Below are 15,016 nucleotides of genomic sequence, written 5' to 3' on the forward strand. Positions count from 1 at the left end.
GCCCCAGCCCTCAGCCGATGAGCCCGGTCCCGGTGGAGAGCGGTGCGTGGGCTGAGGGGTTCCCCGTGGGGCGGCACCGGGACACCCCCCCCCCAAAAAAAATCGCCCCGGCTCGGGGCCGCGCCGCCGCGCTGCTCCCCTAGGGGGCGCGCTGCTCCGGAGTCTCGCCGGGCAGCGCGCGGCTAGGGGGCGGGCCCCCCGCGCCGGCGGCGTGCGGTGATTGGCGGCTGCGAGGGTATAAATAGGGGCGGGCGGCGGGGGGACAAAGCAGTCTGCGCGGGACCGGCGGGCGGAGGGGAGCGGAGCGGAGTATCCCGCTGCCACTTCCACCTGAGGCTTTTTTTTTTTTTTCTCCCGGTTTGTTTTTTTTTAATTAATTTTTTTTTTTTTTTGAGGGGGAACTGGGTGTATTTTTTTTTTTTTTTTTTTTTTGTTGTGGCCGGCCGAGGGACTAAGCCGAGATCAATGAAGGAAAGAAGAGCGAGCCAGAAGTTATCGAGCAAAGCGGTGATGGATCCCAACCAGAACGTGAAGTGCAAGATCGTGGTGGTGGGGGACAGCCAGTGCGGCAAGACCGCCCTGCTCCACGTCTTCGCCAAGGACTGCTTCCCCGAGGTGGGGCCGGGGGGGCCTGGGGGGGCTGGGGTTGGGCCCGGGCCCGAGGCGGCGGTGGTGGGCGCGGGCTGACTCTGCGCTGTCTCCCGGCAGAGCTACGTCCCCACCGTCTTCGAGAACTACACGGCCAGCTTCGAGATCGACACGCAGCGCATCGAGCTCAGCCTCTGGGACACCTCGGGTGAGCGCTCCCCCGGAGTGGGGTGGGGTTAGGGGGGAACTGGGTGAAGAGGGACCCTTCGGTCGGGGGAGCTTTGGGGAGCAGGAGACTGGCCCCCCCCCCCCAGCCTCTCACCGCCGGGTCGTGGCGGGGCTGCCCGGCTCCAGAGGCGAGCGGCAGCCTCTAAATTTTTTAAAATTATTAAAAATGTGAGGTATGCTTTAGCGATGTTGGGGAAAGCAGGCAGGGCAAGGGGTGTTTTCTCTCCGGGGGCAGCCTCGCTACTCCGTTGCTCTGAACCCTGCTTCAGCTGGTGGAAGTGGGAAGAGATGTTTGTGGAAACATTCCAGGCCAGGTTGGCCGGGGCTCTGAGCAACCTGATCCGGTTGGAGATGTCCCTGCTCCTTGCAGCGGGGGTGGACGGGATGGCCTTTAAAGGTCCCTTCCAGCCCAAACCATTCTGTGATTCTGTGTGTGCTACTGGTAATCTACGTCAGGAATTAGAGTTCCTTTTGGCTTCCTTAATGCCTATTTGGTTTTTGACAAAATACAGTAGTTTTTCTCCTGTGTTGTAGAGTCTTTAAAGCCAGTAAAGATGAGGCAGTTAGGCACCTCTGGTTGTGTGAGGGTGCAGAGGGACCCGTCCTTTCTTGCCTACCATGAGCAGTGCGTAGCGTCCTCATCGCTCTTCCAGTTGTGCCTTCAGCGGCCTGGTCAAAAACACTGGCTCATGTGCCTCAAAGGTTGGTGGTTTTGGTGTCTTAAATCTCACATTAGGCCAGGATCTCCTCTAGATCCTGCTGCCGTTGATAACTGGACGAAGCGTACTGCTGGGGCGGCGAGGACACAGCCCTGAGCTTGGTGCCTCAGTGTTGGAGAGAAGTGTGGACAACCAGTGAGTATCTGCCGCTCAGTAACTGAGCGTACTGGGAGAGGTGGTCGGGGTGAACGATGCCATGAGCCATTAACGCAGGCATGGATCGACATTAACTCTGCAGAAGTGATTGGAAAAAAAGCTGGAGGAACTTCACAGAGGATGCAAGCCCTTTCTTCTTTGGGCAGGGTGTGTAGATAGCTTGTTGTTGTTGAATATGGACTCAGCAGTTCCTTCGAAATACGAAGCAGTCCCTTTACCAGAAAGGAAAATGTTAATCCCTTTTTTTTTAAAAAAAAAAAAGTTTAGACAGTGAGTTGGCTTTCCTCTTGCTGTTGAGGAAATGATTCCAAATTCTTGCAACACGATTAGTGGGAAAAGGCAGTCTCTGCCCACAACCAGTATCAGCGCAGCTCTGAACTGATTTTTTTTCTTCATCCTATGCCAAGGCTTCTAGAATGTGTCTGATTTGAGCTTTCATCCCAATTACTAAGCTGGCTGTAACAAACTCTATGGAGGAAGGGCTTATTAAAAATTAATAGTTATTTTGGAAAGTTTTATCTTTAGCTATTAAAACACAGCACGCTCGGAAGTTAAGTTGTTTGACGTGGGAAGGTTTGGAATCTGTATGTCAAAGGCTGGAGACACCCATGTAATGAGATACTCTGTAGCACTTCAAAAGACAAAAGCAGTGGAAGAAAACACTTGCCAGCCTTTGCGTGTGCATGTCATCCTCTCGGGCCTGTCCTGGAACTAAGAGAAAGTTTGACTGCATCAGAACCTTAACGAGTGGCTGATTTGTCTGCAATCTGAAACTGAAGAGGAAATGTTGGAGAAAAATCCAGTGCTTGGTCTTATAAAAGTGTTACTGGACAGTGGGTCCTCTGGTTGTGGGACTCTGTGGATGAACGTTTGTCTCCACGAGCGGCCCTTCTCACCAGCTGCAAGAAATGTTACCCAAACCATTAACCCAACGCAAAATCGCATCACCGGATAAGAGACGTCAGAAGATAATGCCAAAACACTATCTTAAATTCTTGGTAATTTATTTTGTAGAAGTCCTTGTCTGAGTCCTCTGCTGAATTGGAGTATATGTCTTAATGACATTTTTTAAAGCAGGACTAGATCTAGTTAACTTAAAAGTATGACTGATTAACTGCCAGATACTAATGGAAGATCATGTCCGGTGCAACGCACGGGATGTAGCGGCTCGAGTCATTTGAGGTACTTCAGTATCTGGAGGAGGACGAGGGAAGGGTGCTGTTTAGCTGTATTTAATTGCAATATACTGCAGATAATTTCAGGATGAATTGATCAGTGTTTAGTGTCCATTCTTAACCCTCTTTTAACTGGTTTCTAAGTGGGAGCATGCAACAGGCTGCCTTGCAAATTAGTCCATAACTTGAGTTAAAGTAAATGTCGGGTTTTGTGTTGAATCCTTGTCTTGTGTTGGGGTGAGAACAGGCCCTGCTGTCATGGTTTTGGTTTACGATCCCTTAGATAATAATAATAATGTGCTTTTTCATAGAGGACTCTTAAGTACAGAATGTAGTGTCGCACAACCGATAGAACTTTTTAAAGCTAACTAGACATTTATTGGGAAGTTTTTGTTGTACCTTGGATATGTCTGTAGAAATACGGGGCAAAACTCTTAAAAGTAAGAGTGGAATGGGGAGATTCATTATTCAAATATTTTCTGGTACTGTCTAGTTCTGCAAGTCATTAGAAGGATTTAAATTAGCCACAGCATTAAGGAAAGCACTTGCCAACTTGAATTTCAATTGCTTTTTGGACTACCAGCTCTTCTTTCAAAGCAGGAATGTCTGGTTGCAATCTAACTACACCACAAATTATTCCCCTCTGCGGTAACATCGCATGGCAGTCGTGAGCTGTTTGGGAGCTGTGCGCTTGGTTTTTGCTAGGTAGAGTATTTGAGCGGTTTCTTCAGGCTAAAGCTTCATCTTGCAGTTTCATGGACAAGAATAGTTGTGTTTTAGATGTTTGTCTGCTATAGGCATGGTCTTAACGTGCATTTACCAAGATTTTGACTTATTCCATTCAAAGTGACTACTTTGATACTTCTGTTTCTTGCTAGTACAGCAGCAGCTGTGGCGCAGAAATCTCATACTATTAATTAGACATACATACCTGTGTCTCCCTAAAACATATTTCAGGTTTTTTATTGGCTGAGCTGTGGAAACTGTACTGGATGTGCCAATAAAGTAATTCTCAACAAGGCCAGAAATACTTGTGCACTGCTGGGGATTAGCATATAATTAAATCCAGAAGGGTCTTGGGGCTTTAAATCAGGTTGGCTTTCCTGTGATTTGGATGTGCACAATGTAGTCAGCGTCTGTACAAAAACATTGTATTAATTGTGAAGTTTTGTGCTGAAATATTTCAGAAGACAACTGAAACATACAGGACTTAATATTTCCCCAAGTTCTCTGGCAGTAGGTATTGTAAAGGAAATGTCAAATTTCTGTCTTTGCCTTCCAGTTCACTTGCAAGTTGGCTGTATTGAGCTGTGTGATTTGTTTTTTTCTTTTCTTTCATGGCAGAGTAACAGTGACGGGTCTCTATAGGTTTGTTTTTGTCTTTGTTTTCCCTTTTAGAGGGGAAATGATTAGAATTGATGACTAGGAGTGCCAAGTCACCTACTAAAGTCCTGTTTTCTGTTTGAGGTGCTGAGAATATTGTGATACTCATGTGCTTGGAGATGACGTTGTGATATTCCGTATACCAAATCATCTGCATTTTCCCCGAAACAGCCAAGGTGGATTTGGCAGGAGGAAAGCCATCAGCAGTGAATCAGCTCCTTAGAGCGGCCACTGCAGCGTTTGATGTGTTTTCTATGGAGCTGGTAATTAGTGAGCCCAAGGGTTTGGGAGTGAGAATGCTGCTGTTCATCTGTTGTTCTTTCAGTTGACTGGAGTCCAAAAGGCGGCAAAGACGAGTGCCTCATGGCTGCTTGGTGGTGTGTAAATAGTAAAGTCTTGCCTGTTACTGAGCACCGCTTCCCTTGGGGCCCGTGGGCGAGCAGCGCGGTGAGCAGGAGCTGGCCAGGTTCAGCTCCGTAGGTGGGACGTGGGGCTGGAACTGCTGGTGGTGCTGGCTTTGGGTCTTGCAGACCAATAGAGCAGCAGCTCTCTGTGATCTGGCACCTTAGAGTAGTACTAAGCCATCAAAAATGTAAGTGTGCTTTAACTTTTAATGATGTAATTTTGTCATTTATTAAGATAGGATTAAGGGGTAATGGTTTCAAAATAGAGGGAGGTAGAGTCACACTGGGTATAAGGACATTTTTTACGCTGAGGGTGGTGGAGCACTGTCCTAGGTTGCCTAGAGAAGCGGTGGATGCCCCATCCCTGGAAACATCCCAGGCCAGGTTGGCCGGGGCTCTGAGCAACCTGATCTGGTTGGAGATGTCCCTGCTCCTGGCAGGGGGGCTGGACTGGGTGGGCTTTAACGGCCCCTTCCCACCCAAATCGTTCTGTAATTTATAGCACCATCTAAGCCTAAGCTTAGTATCTTCAGTAGAGCAAAGCCAACCATGTTGCTGGAGAGGGGTTTTATTTCAGTTTAAGAACTGAACTTACATTGTACTTTGCATGAAACATAAGGTTTTAAAAGTACACCATTCTTAATGTTTAAATTATTTCGGCTTAAGTTATTTAAACTGCCAAACAGATTAAAAAAGGGAGATTGCAGCTGGAGTATATACTTCCACCACAAAGTAAGATGAACTACAGCATTATCAGCAATTCCTTGATAAAACAGAAAAATCATCTGTGTCATCCTTGACGAAAATGGTTTTTTCTGTAGGAACAGAATCACAAACACAAACAGGCTTTTTTTTTTTCCACAAATACCGTAGCTGTAGCTCTACATTCTCCTTCTGTTTTCTAGGGTTGGCATGGCTTCAAATCTGCAGACTAACTTGAAAAAAAAAAAAGAGCGAGCAGCCGTACTGGGCTGTGCTCAAGTTGTCTGTTCAGACTTGAGCCTCATTCCTGAGATTCCTGGCTTCTGAGGGTTTCTCTGGGCGAAACGATGAAATGCCAGATTGAATAGGCTCGCACAGCGAGGGCCTAGCCCCTCTTTATTTGCACGCTAATGAAGGTTCAGTTATTGCTGTTGAATGAGAGCAGGAAATTTCCTTTGTTGATACTGCAGCCCCAGTAGTTTAAATGGTTCTCATTTGTTCTGCCACACACTACCCTGAAGAAAAGGAGGTGTTAAATATTCTTGCACCCGAGCGGAAGGACTCCCTGTAAAAGTGCGCTTATTCTAGCTCAGCATCTTTAATATGAGAGCTTCAGGAAAATGTGAAAAAGGGAAAAAACCCCTCAAAACAAACACCGCTACAGCTGACACGGTAGAAAGGAGTCTCTGGGCTGGAGGTGGTGACTGTATGTGTACATAAATACGTGCTGAGGGACATATATGGTGTGCTGTAGCCCTGAAGCCTGCTGAGTGAGAAGATAGGTATGTGTCTAAGGAATTAGTTTCTGGGTGAGGCTTTTTTGAGACTCCTTTCTAGCCAGCAACCATTTGGCCGAGCATTAAGGATCCTCAGTCCTGCCCTTACTTGCCTGAGCCTGGCAGGGAGGTGTGCCAGTGGCTCTCACTAGCGTGCAGACTGGGCTTTGGCCAGTTTAAGGCTACAGAGCAGTGCAGGTGGCTAGCGAACGGCACGCTGCTCTGCAATTCAGCTGTCCGGGGCAAATAACTTTGGCCCTGGGGCTCTGGGATAAATAACTGGGCCCTGGGGCTGGAGGATGGAGGCACTGTAATAGCAGCGCTGGAGATAGCTGGGGGATAATTAGTAGTGGAAAATGTTTATTGATAGTCACTGCAAGCAGAGCTTAGCTTAAATGAATAGTTAATTACCGGTCAGCTCAGCTCGCTTAGATTTCTTTCTGATGTGTCATTTACTGCTGAAGACAGCTAACTGTTTTTTCAGGAGCAGTTTTTGACAGGTGCCTCTTTGTTAGATTGACATCATTTGTGAAGATGAGCATTTCAATAAAATAGTCTCGTTCAACAAATTACCTTCTGCTACCTAGTTTGGTAATGCTTCATTCCCCATGTGTTACTCTTCATTTCAAAAACAACATTCCTGGGATTCTTGACTCCTTCCTTCCAGTCTAAGCTGTCCAACTGAAGTCATCTGCGATCCGTTCACACCATTCCCCGCTCTGCTCTGTGCAACAGCATGAGCTGTCTGTCAGTTAAAAACTTGAGGAATTTCTCTAATCCAGTTAATAGTCTGCTCAGCCTCCGAGACCTTACAGCCAATTAGTTCTAGATAGCTGGAAAATCGGTGATGTAATTAGCGGATAACCCCCAAACTCTTGAAAGATGTACTCTTGCGTATGTTCTGCACTGTATTTTAGAGAGAAATGAGGGGAGAAATACAGAAATAAGACTATATGACTAAGAAAACACACTTTAAGTTGCAGGTGTACGTTTTAAAGCCCAAGCCCTTATCCTGTTTGGCCACTTAACTGTTGGAGTACCCTTCTAAATCAGAAATGCATTCTCCTCAGTAAGTGAAACTTCAGCAGAGTTAAGGCCAAATGGAATGTTGGCTGAGTGACTGGAACTTCCTAGAAACAGTTAAGATTCCCCCCACCCTAAACCTGTTCCCAGGTTCACCAGATGATTAAAAAAAAAAAGAGATTTCTGACTCTGGAGATGTATTTGTAACTCTGCACATCATGACGATCCTTAAAGAAAACAGGTTTATTTCAAAACCTTCTGAATTTTTTTTTCCATGACAATGTAACTGTGACAAATCTGCTTTAAAGAAGCCTTCTGGAGGTGAAGGATTTGTTCTCAAAGTCAAATCCCTGCGGGTTAATGCTGGGACTTAAACTTGGGCTGACCCGTTTTCCCTTTCCTTGTTACTGGGGGCATCGCAAGCTTTTGGTGGGAGATCGATCACTGGGGTGCCATTGCTCTTAATTACTTGGGAAAGCTGTTGCTTTTGTAGGTGAGGAGAGAAAAAAAAGAAAGTGGGGAAATGAGCAGCTGCAACGAGTGTTTTGGGAATACAGTGCTATTGAAGAGAAGATGGTAGCTGGGTACTATTAAAGAGCTTCACTGAAAACCTTTCTAAATATTCTGAATAAGCTTGAGTAACTGCAGAAAGTGAAAAAATATAAACTAATATACATGTTGTTTGTTTCCCCGCAGGGTCTCCTTATTACGACAACGTCCGCCCGCTCTCCTATCCAGATTCTGATGCTGTCCTGATTTGCTTTGACATCAGTCGGCCAGAAACTCTTGACAGCGTGCTAAAAAAGGCAAGTGTCCGAGAAACATTTGAGTACAGAGCTGTTTGAATAGCTTGTCTTTGAATCTCTGAAGAGTGGTGCTGTTTCCTACGGTGGAAACTTCCATTTGTTTCTTTTCATGGTGAGATGACAGGACTGTGCTCTGCACTGCGAGAACTTGAGATCGCTTGTTTGAAAGGGATGAATGTTAATTGAAAACAAAACCTCCCTAATGGATGCTGAGGGGTGAAGTAAATTCTCATTCCTCAGCCCTTAGACAGCAGTGAATTGTTTAGGGTGGTGTGAGGTGCCGGGCTGGGTGCAGCAAGAAATTGTCTCTCACATTGTATTCATATAACAGACAGGATTGAGAAATTTTGCCATGTTACAAAGACGGTTAGGACGTGCCAGCCGAGGGTTTGGACGTTTGCCATGCCTTTTACATAATTTCTCAGCCTGAAGTTAGGAGGAGCCAGTGACAAATGCCTCTGGAAGCCGCCAGAAGGCTTAGCAGTGCCGTAGAAGTGCATCCTGCACCAAGCTTCAGCATTTTTCACAAGCTCGGTGATCCGAGATTCCGTGCCAGGCTTTCCCTGAGCTAAAACACTGAATTTTGATAATCGAGCTGTTGTTTGCGAGGTGGTCCTGCTCCTCTCCTTGGTCACTGGGCATGACTCAACTTTGCAGTGTTGTCTGTTAAGGCTTAATGACCTGAAGTTCCTTTTTTCTGTAGCTTGGGCCAGTGGTTCTTGTGTCACTGGGAATAAAGTGGCATACAGCGCTCTGAATAGCCTACAGAAGATACTTAAGACTATTCTCTCAGCTTCTAACTGTGCCAGCAAGCATCTAGGCCTGTCGTCATCTTTTCTGTCCATGATAATGTTGGTTGCTATACTGTTGCTTAATTCTGTAAGAGATTTTGCTTAATATGCTTTTAAATCCAAATCATATCCTTAAGCTTTAGAGAGTGTATGATTTGTTTAGATTATGCTGCAAAACTTTTGGCTTTCTTATGTCCTGAAAATAACGATGCAGAGGGGGAAGAAACCCAAGGAATATATCACCAGTTCTGTTGGAAGGGCTTATTACTGGTTCCCAATAGCTGAACCCTTGACAGATTTGTGTAGCTTTAGGTGTGAGGATGTAGCTGTGAGCCAATATATAGCAATACTTATTTTGTGGTCATCCAAGACCTGCCTCTCTTGAGGAACCATTAAACGTGGTGACACCAGATTTCACTGATTCCTATCTGCAAATGGCTATGGCTGGGTGTTTACCACGACAGGTCTGCAAACCTTTACTCACGTAGGTAAACAATTTCAATTCATTCCTTCTTGATTAGTAAGCTGATGGAATTAATGAGTGTATGAGATTGTCAGATTTCATCCTTGACCACGTTCTGCTGGAACTAGCGCCTTTAGAAATTAGCTTGGAGGTAGATACAACTGTTCGTAAGAGTATTTCCAGCTGAAATGTCATGACTTACTAAACTTTGTCTTGTATCTATTGCTTCTTTCGGATTTAAACATTCAATTGCTCGAGTATAATAACAACTTAAAATTTTACAGTGGAAAGGTGAAATCCAGGAGTTTTGTCCGAACACCAAAATGCTTTTGGTTGGTTGCAAGTCAGATCTGCGCACAGATGTAAGCACGCTAGTGGAACTTTCCAACCACAGGCAGACACCCGTGTCCTATGATCAGGTATGTGCCGCGTCCTTTGCTGTACTTAGGGCTAGAAGTTAAGACTCTTTAAGATAAGACTCTTCTATCACTGTAATCATTTTTACGAACAACTTCTCCCCCCGTTGTCAGGAGTGCATCCTGGCAGTCAAATGCACATACTCCTGTTGTTGTTGGAGGTGAATTTGAAAAGTATTACGAGTAAGGAGAAGGCCTACCCACAGACTAGATGCAGCAGAAAATCATGCAGCCCCAGAACGTGTGCTTTAAACATCATGAGACTGTAGCCTTACCGATTGCAAAGAACCTTTTAAGTGACTTGAAAATAAACTTACTGCTTTTCTCGGCCTACAGAGGCCAAAACAGTAACTGAGATGTGACACAGCCTGTTTATTTACTGATAAATTTGTAAATTTTTTTGGTTTTAACTCAAGATTTGAGTCTCATACACTTGACTTCAGCATCATGACAAGCATTGCATGTAGCCTGACCCCTTAAAAAGTCTATTTCCTGAAAATGTCTTTGTAAAAACACCTTGTAGCTCCTTTGTGGCAGCAAATCCAGAAAGCATCTTAATTCTTGGCAGCAGTTTTCCACTGCTGAGGAAGCGAGAAGTTTGGAGCCAGGCGTCAGGGGATAGAGAAGCTGAGGTGAAAGGGAAAGGAATCAGGCCATGGGAGAGCAGGAGGTAGGGAACAGGAAAACCAGGCTCGTAAGGTAAACTTCCCCTTATTACTCACACGTGTGTATCGTGCGTTGCCGCTGAATCACAGTGGCGGTTTGAGATAACACCCTGCAGGGTGTAAGAGTGAGGATGGTTCTTCCACAAGTAACTTCAGCTAGCCTGAATGTCCCATGCTATCAAACAGTTCTTCATGTTTTGTCCCCGACCTCGGCTTTTCCAAACCAACAGCTCCTAATACGTGATTACGAATAACGCAGCCTCCTACAGCATGTTTAAATTTGAAAATGCAAAGATACTGTAAACTGAGAGCGAGTAAGACACGTGGTGTGTTGTGCTGTGGTGGCTTATGCTGGTTATGGCGTTTTTCTACACTTCTCTCAGTAAACATCCCTCCATCTCAATTTTGTATAAAACTAAATGCCAATTTTTTACCTTCATGTAAAACAACCCGGAAGTGTCCTTAAATCCTGCTTGTCATGGAAGATGTCCTCTTGATTACAAGCTACTGCTGGTATATGTGTGTATGTATTCATGTTCAGCCTCAGCTGTAATTTTCCGTGCTATTATTCTTTGAATATTAAACTTAAAAGGAAGTCTTGTCTGCCACTTATTACATACACAAGTTAATGTATTACCTTTTTACAGAACTTCAGTAAATTCACCGGGTCTCGCCCCTTTCCATAGACAGCAATCAAAAATCTGCCGATGGGTGGATTTGTCCCCCGGGGTTGAAGATGCACATCTCTCCTGGTGTCACAGCTTAGCCTGTACCCCTTGGGACCAGGAGTCAGCTGAGGACAAAGGGCTAAGCCAGAAGCCATTACGTGGCAGCCAAAGGGAAAATTGTACGTGTTACAGGGAAGCCCGTGCTTCAGCAAACTCCCATAATTTTGTCCGTATCTAAAGCAAAAGCTTAGGCTGAGCAATAGTTGTATCTCTTGTGGTTGCCAAATCCCCGGTGGCAGGAAGCGACCTGCGCTGGTTCTAGGGAAGGATCCTCTGGAGTGGAGATACACAGCTTGCTTTTAAATTCCCCTGACTCGCTAAGTCGACGTGGGATCAAAGAGCTTAGTGGGGTTTTCCCCATTCCTCTTTATCCTCCTTAACTGGAGGATAAAGCCGGTTGATGTTGACACCCTGCCTTCAGTACGCTAGCCAGTTTCTAGTCGCCTACACCCGAGCAAACATTTCTGAGGCATAGGCTAGGCTTGGTTAGGAGGAGTGGAGATGTTTAACTGCGGGGAGGCCTTGTCCAACAAACTAAAACTCCTTTATCAGCCGCTCCCACTCACGATTGATAAGGTGGCTGCATCACTGCAGTGCAAATAGCGCGCACTGAAGATGTGGGTCCGCACAGATGAGTGCCGTCAGCCTGGTGCTGGACCAAAGAGGAGTGACACAACAAGGATGTGGTTGGATTTCATAACTTAATAAAAAGATTCATCCCTCAGAAGTAAAATTCCATTGAAACAACTCTGTTTTTTTTTTTTCCCCCCCACACAATGCTGTATTGTCTTCCAGTACTGAAATCCACGACAGGATACCGGGGTATTGTCATCTGCTGGAGTTGCGTGTTGTTTTCCTCGTGCTGCTGGAACAAATATCCCTGCTTTGACTTAATCCACTGAAAATCAAAGAAAAAGGGCTTGTGTAACCACTGTTGTCCTTTTTTCCCCTTTTTTTTTTTGCCTGTTTCCTAGCTACAAGTTGATTTAACTATCCCCGACCCAGAAGCCCACAGCACATTTCCCTGTGATCTTTGCCCCCTCATGGAGACGTAATGTGGGCTCCGTGCGGGTCAGGGGCGCGCTGGCCGACCCATAAAGCAGTCAAATACGTTTTCTGTTTGGAGACAGCAGGCTTAAATCTGGAAACTGCCAGAGCCAGACCTTTCCCCATGAGATTCATGGATGTAAGCTAAGGTGTAAGGGTGAAATTGCTAAATGGGTCCTACTACTACACTTCTGGCTTTCTGCAGTTGTTTGCAGGTCACTGAGCTTATCTTCTCTCTTCCAGTTTGTATTTCTCGGCCTAGGAGATAATGCTGGGATACTTGTTTAATGCATCTTGGAACCAGAGCTCTGTTTATTTTGCAAAATTAACTGCCGGCTGTAGCGCTGGAGCTGTAGCTTGAGTTTTCACAAAACATTGTGTATGGAAAACAGCACTGAAAAGTAATTGTACGGTTTGCTTTGGCTCTCAGCGGAAGCTTGGTATTGATTGCAATGTTCTTTTTTCCCTTAGGGTGCAAATATGGCCAAACAGATTGGAGCCGCTACGTATATTGAATGCTCAGCCTTACAGTCAGAAAACAGCGTCAGAGACATTTTTCATGTTGCCACCTTGGCGTGTGTGAACAAAACAAATAAAAATGTGAAACGAAACAAATCGCAGAGGGCAACAAAGCGAATCTCGCACATGCCTGGCAGGCCAGAACTTTCCACAGTGGCGACGGACTTGCGAAAGGACAAAGCAAAGAGTTGCACGGTGATGTGAAGGACCTTGATTTCCTGAAGGAGGAGGAAGAGAGCGTCCGGGAGGGGTGGAGGCTCAATGAAGTACGCAGCCACATGGTATTTAATGAGGGCTTATGCCAGTGGAGACTTCACCTCTTGTGTGAGACTGTGCTTAGGAACTGAGCAGCGAGAAGAAATGGCTCGAAATGAGGTGGCATCAGGAAATGACACATTGAAGAAAATGCCAAAAACAAAAAAAAAAAAAAAAAAAGGAAAATGCTTGAATGTGCTGAGGAAAGGGAGCGTGAATGGGAAAATAACCCTGCAAAGAGGAGAGATGTCGTTGACAGTGCTTGTTGCTTTTATTAACGCTCTGCTCCTGGATGCTACCACTTTGATTTCATTAAAATAATACTGTAATGTTTTTTTTAAAGATGACGTTATTAATATGCCCTCCTCATTAAGGAACTATCCCTGTGACCTTATAGTTGGTTTTCCAAAGGATATGATCTAATTTTTTTAGTAGCTCATCATTAAAATGGAGAGTGTGCCGAAGCCTGTGCGTCACCTAGAGGAAAACGCTGCACGTGAGAAGTCTGGAGCTTTGCCTTCCCGAGACGGCAGCGCAAGCTACGTTTGAGCTCGTTTGTAATGAAGACGACCATTTGAGTTTTCCCAGCGTGATAGGTGCACTGCGGAAATTAAATGGATCGGATTGGGGCGCGGGGGCAAACCGCCTGCCTGTTGCGGGACTCTTGGCTTTCCGTTCCTCTTTGTGATTGTGGTTTAGAGTGGAAATGGTCTCCGGTTCTGGTGTGCTGTATGGGTACGTCGCTGTAGGTTCAAGTGAAAGGTGCTAAGAGCTAGGATGAGAAATGATCCTTAGTTTTACAACCAAGATAATTCATTAAGCCTTACTGCCCATCTGGGGAAACCCTGAGACTCCTCTGCTTCTGCTAGGAGTCGGAGAGCCGGGTGGATCCCAGGATCCAGCCCTCTGTAAACGCTATGGAGAAGTGCTCTTCTGTCATGTGGTTCACTGCAATTATCCTTGCAAAAACCCCAAGAATCTGCAAAAGAACCAGCAGAGCTAGGTTATCTTTTGTGATGCTCTTGTCTCTCACCGCAGACTGCGTTTGCTCGTGGTGAGAAAATGGGGTCTGAAGAACTGTGACGCCTTAAGGAGTCCCCAGTGGAAACTGGATACTGCCCGTAGTCTTTAAGACTAATATATACGTATCCAGACAACCATCATCTGTGAACCAGTTAAGTCAAATTCCTTTTTGCTTACTGAATACTATTGTTACATTAAATAAATCGGCCTTTAAAATTGTTCGCAACTGCTTGCTGACCGACTTTAACTCCATCGCTTCTCTCGAAAGGAAGGATACCGTAAGCTCCAACCAGCGTGGCTGGCGCTTGTTGAGGACAAGCGTTCCGTTCCCGGGGGTAATGCTTCATTTTTGAAGTGTTAAAGCTGGTTGTTCACGTTAATTTGTGCAAAGGTAAAGGGTTACCGTAATTAAAACTCGGTTCTGTGTGTTCCTGGCACTTTGTTTCATCTGATAAAAGAAGAAAAAAAAAAAAAACCCACCCCACCCATTCCGATTATTTCCCACAAAAAGACGTTTTTACCACCATAATAAGCTTCTGACTGATGCAACAATGCGCTTAGGGCAGTATTACAAAATAGCTGGTAAGTGCTTTCTGTATTTAAATATTGTGGAAAAAATAAGTTATAACTGTTATAAAACAGGACATTCATTACTTTTTTTTTTTAATTGTTGAAGTCACTTTGTATGTTTGGTTAATGTTTCTGCAGTATTTATTAAAATACCATTTTTTCCTTTGAATTAAAAAAAAGTCATTGACTTGTAGTGGAAATGGCCTTTGTGTGTTAGTTCATTAATATTTGTGTGTTAATTCATTAATATTTGTGTGTTGTGGACATAATTGTGCTGAGCTACAGGCCAGGCACAGCTGGGAACTGGCATGTGATTTGATTCGTACCCTTGCAGCAGCCTTTTGGGTTTTGGGGCATTATATTTCAGCACGTAGCGTGGATTGCTGAGTTCTTTCCCCAAAATGACAAGAGATGGGGAAGACCAGAGCAAGCAAACTTGTGAAGTTTCGTTTGCTTTGCTTCTAAAGCATTGAGTGGTGCTGCTTAAGAGGTTTCGTATTTTGTGGGAACTGTTCTTTGGCTGCTGTGAGTTCAGCAAAGACTTTCCTAACCAAGGGATGTGCTTGGTCTCTGTGACTG

At 45.2% G+C, this 15,016-nt stretch overlaps 1 protein-coding gene across 1 annotated transcript; it reads left to right on the forward strand.

Moving 5' to 3' along the window:
• Positions 1-370: 370 nt before the first annotated feature.
• On the forward strand, positions 371-14,637 carry RND3 (Rho family GTPase 3). Its single transcript, XM_086751129.1, has 5 exons — positions 371-615; positions 709-796; positions 7,851-7,960; positions 9,499-9,633; positions 12,542-14,637. The coding sequence occupies exons 1-5, from the start codon at positions 466-468 to the stop codon at positions 12,791-12,793; spliced, it is 735 nt and encodes a 244-aa protein (XP_086607255.1). The 5' UTR covers positions 371-465; the 3' UTR covers positions 12,794-14,637.
• Positions 14,638-15,016: the final 379 nt, after the last annotated feature.

This window comes from Chlamydotis macqueenii, chromosome 6 (assembly GCF_036417535.1).
Source record: "Chlamydotis macqueenii isolate bChlMac1 chromosome 6, bChlMac1.mat, whole genome shotgun sequence".
Taxonomy (NCBI): Eukaryota; Metazoa; Chordata; class Aves; order Otidiformes; family Otididae; genus Chlamydotis; species Chlamydotis macqueenii.